Genomic DNA, 4,133 nt, shown 5'->3' on the forward strand with positions numbered 1-4,133 from the left:
TGAAGGACGGAGCCACTTTGGTTTGTTTTTCTTCAACTTATCTTTTCCTCGTACAGGCTGGCAGCATCTCCATGAAACCACAGTCCACAGACATTTTCGACATGATTCCTTTCTCACCTGTGACACCGCTGGTGCCCACGCTGGCCAGCAATGGCTGCCCCCCACCGCCGCCGACCACATTACCACCAGACATAAGTGAGTAAATACGTTGCTTCAATACCTTCTCTGTGGTTTGTCCCCAGACTTCTGACATCTTTATGTGTCTTTCTGTGAATGTGGATGCCTAAAAACAGAAAATGCAAATAATTCTCATATTGTGTATTAAGAAAGGTCTGATAAATACCTGAAATTTGGGAGAAAATGACAAAAATGACAAAAAGCCTCTGTCGTGATGCCACAAGTGTCCGCCCACCTGACCATGCAATGGTCGTTGTAGGCAAAGACCTCTTCGGCGCTGAACCATTTGATCCCTTCACCTGTGGGGCAGCGGACTTCCCTCCAGATATTCAGTCACAGCTGGATGAGATGCAGGTGAGTCCTCATCCCTCCTCCCCCTCAGCTCTGCGTATCCCTGAACCACAGCGAGGTTGCTCAATCTCTGGAACTCTGCTGGTTAGGGCGTGAGGACTGGCAGGTCCCCCGCTGTGGGAGTTTCCCAGCAGATGATCTTAATTGGTCTGTAAAGCAAGTCAACAAATCAAGGCACTGTGGTAGATTGATTAAAAGCTATCTTCAGATGTGATCTACCCAGAAGGTTGCTCTAGAGAATTTTAATGAACTCATCAGCTGAGGGTGTGAAAGCAACTCACTCGTGTGTTTCAGTTCGTCCCAGGACATAAAGCAGTTTGATGTGTATCAGGTTTTGTGTATCAGGTTTTGTGTATCTTTTTAGAGCAAACACAATGTCAGCATGTGAACCAAAACTAGAGGGCTGTTCCTGATACACATTTCAGATGCATTTACATGTATTTACACCTATAGGTTTCTGTCCTTACTGCCCAGTTGCTGTAAGAATTGAAACACGTTTAAATGTCAAAAGAATGTGAATCCAACCAAACCAAAAAGATTCTAGACATTCTGATCAATGACAAAGTGGCTGAACAACACCAGGTTGTTTCTATCAACATGCACCGGTTGGGAATTTCTGCTTTGAAAAGAAACAGAATGATTAGTTACCCCCTGAAAATAATTTGTGTGCCCGCAGTGATAAATAATGCGCTGAAAATGAAAATGGGACTAGTTTGGAATCAATAGTGCTCTGTTGGACCTTGTATGATTCAGTGGTAGAGATTAATCCTTCATTAAAAAGAAATTAACAGGCTCTAATTTCTTCAAACCCTCCCCCCCACAAATTGAGCAGGATTTTGTGTTCACAGCTGTGTCAGGAAGTGCAACACCTCATCGCGGCTTCCAAGCAGGTTTTGAGGGGCACTTTGAGACCCGCTAATGCAACGCAGACTGAAACGCAATCAGATGATTACAGGCACAGTTTATGGCTTCCCCACCACAGAGCGTCAGTGTGGAGACCTGCCAGCTTTTGAGTTAAAATGTGATTTGAAAATAATGACTTTTGCTGCTTCTGGGACACTGTTTGCACAATAACACAGCTTTATTCCAGCAGGATGTTGCCAGCAGGAGGCAACATTGCACTGACAGGCTCATATTTTTTCAACGTACACTCGAGATTTCTCCCTCCACCTTCTTCCTCTTCGTGACGGTTAACACTTGACTCCTTATCGTGTCTTTCCACTTGCAGCGGCAGAGATGGTTCGTACCCACAGCTCTGACGTCTGTGCTGCTGTGACTGTGGTCAATCGGTCTTTTTGCATGTGTGCAAGAGCAGCATGCTGCATCGCATCCCAGATTAGTTTGATGGCGGAGTGTGTTCAGAAAGTTACGCATTATTATACAATAGATTCTATCAATAAATGCTGCATGCTCACAGCATGAAAAATACAGACTGACTAAATAGCCGACACCACCGTTCAACCACAACACAGAGATAAAAGGCAGTAGATTCTTCTAGAGTGATATTTTGGGTCTGTTTTCCTGTCTACAGCCCATCAAAAAGGCTGTTGTACTTCACACCTGACTCGGAAAGACTTGGAAACGTGTCCCTCAGAGGCTCATTTCAAGATCCCTGGAACATTTTCAGATATTTGCAATGACTGAACCTATACGCTTCCCGTCGTGCGCATGATGCGTTTGAAGCATGATTGCTTAAAGCTTCCACAGAACTTTGCTTCAACTTTGTTTCAACTTCAGCCTTATGTCCCATTTGCCCCGTGCTGTAATCCATCGCTGGAGGTGCAGCTCAATGTCGCTGCTGTTTCTCTTCCAGGAGGGGTTCAAAATGGGACTGACTTTAGAGGGCACCGTCTTCTCCCTGGATCCCCTGGACAGCCGCTGTTGATGCCAAGATGATGCTCGTTGTCGCAAACTTTTAACTCATTTGTATTGAGAAAGTGCCAAATCCCACTCCAGCAGTCCAGTCGGGCCGTCACAGTCGTCATCTTAAAGTTTATATGCATTTGCGTGTTTTCTTTTCAATATCTCGATGTAAACTCCATTAGAGAAATGCTATTTTTTTAAACGACAATGAAAATATGGAAGAAGTAGTTTTGAGTACAGAAAATGGGTGATGTAAATAGTCGATTATTTCCAATGGTAAACAGAATTTTCATGGGACCGTTTTTTGTGCGCATCCTTCCAGTTGCGTTTTGTTAACACATTCCTGTTTGTAAGCCAAGCTGAAGCTCGTGAGGATATGAAATCAGCATCACTAACACAGCTTAGCAGTATTATATCATATAGCTTAATTTCCTCAATGACATTTCGTCTTTAGTTAATCCATTTGGATCGTATTTTTTTAACTCACCATTTCAGTGTTTACTTGTTGAATTGTTAATTCCTTGTTATGTTGTCATATTTTTAGTCTGCTTTTCTTGCACCAGATGGCACTTTTTTGGGACAGCTTCTGTCCGTATACGGTACTAATATTTCCATTATTTTACATTTGGTTGCATTGATATTTGATGTAACAATTAAAGAAAAATGCTTCAGAATTGCTGCTTTAGATGGTTGTTTTGCTTTTGTGCAACAAGAGGTTATTCGGTGATCTTCAGTGATCGGGTGATATCCTGATCTCACTGTGTTTATTTGTCATCTGATAACAAGTAACAAGCAAAATATTTAGTCAGAAAATGTTTTTCTATTCTGAACAGTAGGATATAAGCAGCTTTAAGCCTGTTTTTTAGCTCTTATTTTTTTAATTTTACACGCTTATAAATCCTGAAGCAAAAATACACAGAAATTTAAATTGAAATTCAAAATATGATTTATTTTCAAATGAAATGCATCTGCTTTCTTACGAGGAAAGAACCCATCTCCTTCCTCCTCTTCCTTCTCCTCTTCATCTCTGCTCTTCTCAGGTCTCTGAGCAGTTCAGCCCTCGCCCAAAATTATACAATTCTATAATAAATAATCTCAAATAGGAATCAAAAAGTCACAACAACATGACCGTAAGGCACATTTTACAATCTTAAAACAAAACACATGTAAAAATAAAAGTCACACACTGGCTGTGTATGCTTGCATGCTACTATTCTAGACTACGAGACAGATTCTGTATGGAAATAAAGAGGAATATAGCCTAACTCTACCTGAATTAATATGACAGGAGCTTGGGGGGATTAACAAGCAGTTTGTTTAATTTGTTGCATAGCAAGAAATACAAAGCAGACAGGCACTCAAAGTCACCTTTTTCTATATAACTGATTATAAAAAGGATTGCAAGAGCATATAAGTCCACGACACCAAAAATGGGGAGCTGACATGCATACAAATAGAATATCCTGTGCTATATTATCTAAGATATTGAAATTGAAGGAAGACTTTTTTTGTTCTTTTTTTTTTTACAAATCACCACACACCACTCGCTTGACACCTCATTCATCTCTCCATCTTTGACAGAAAGATCTTTATTGGAATCCTCAAACCATGCCCTACTGTGCAGCTGCAACAGTCCACAAGGATCATACTACTTACAAAAGAGCACCTGCCAGTCAAGGTTTACACGGAGCGTCATCGTTTTCTCAGCTTCGGTGACGAGGTAGCTAACACTGAGGAAGCGA

At 41.4% G+C, this 4,133-nt stretch overlaps 1 protein-coding gene across 12 annotated transcripts in view; it reads left to right on the forward strand.

Annotated features, from left to right (window-relative positions):
* The window catches only part of gulp1a (GULP PTB domain containing engulfment adaptor 1a), a 46,169-nt gene extending 43,104 nt beyond the window's left edge, over positions 1-3,065 (forward strand). For 3 of the 12 annotated variants that reach the window (XM_029833441.1, XM_029833432.1, XM_029833437.1), the window contains exons 10-13: positions 57-195; positions 437-531; positions 1,757-1,767; positions 2,060-2,333. In XM_029833441.1, the coding sequence (XP_029689301.1) occupies positions 57-195; positions 437-531; positions 1,757-1,767; positions 2,060-2,168 (354 nt within the window). In that variant the 3' untranslated portion in view covers positions 2,169-2,333. The other 9 variants (XM_029833422.1, XM_029833460.1, XM_029833421.1 and 6 more) reach the window with 7 other exon arrangements.
* Positions 3,066-4,133: the final 1,068 nt, after the last annotated feature.

This window comes from Takifugu rubripes, chromosome 1 (genome assembly GCF_901000725.2).
Source record: "Takifugu rubripes chromosome 1, fTakRub1.2, whole genome shotgun sequence".
In the NCBI taxonomy this organism is placed as follows: Eukaryota; Metazoa; Chordata; class Actinopteri; order Tetraodontiformes; family Tetraodontidae; genus Takifugu; species Takifugu rubripes.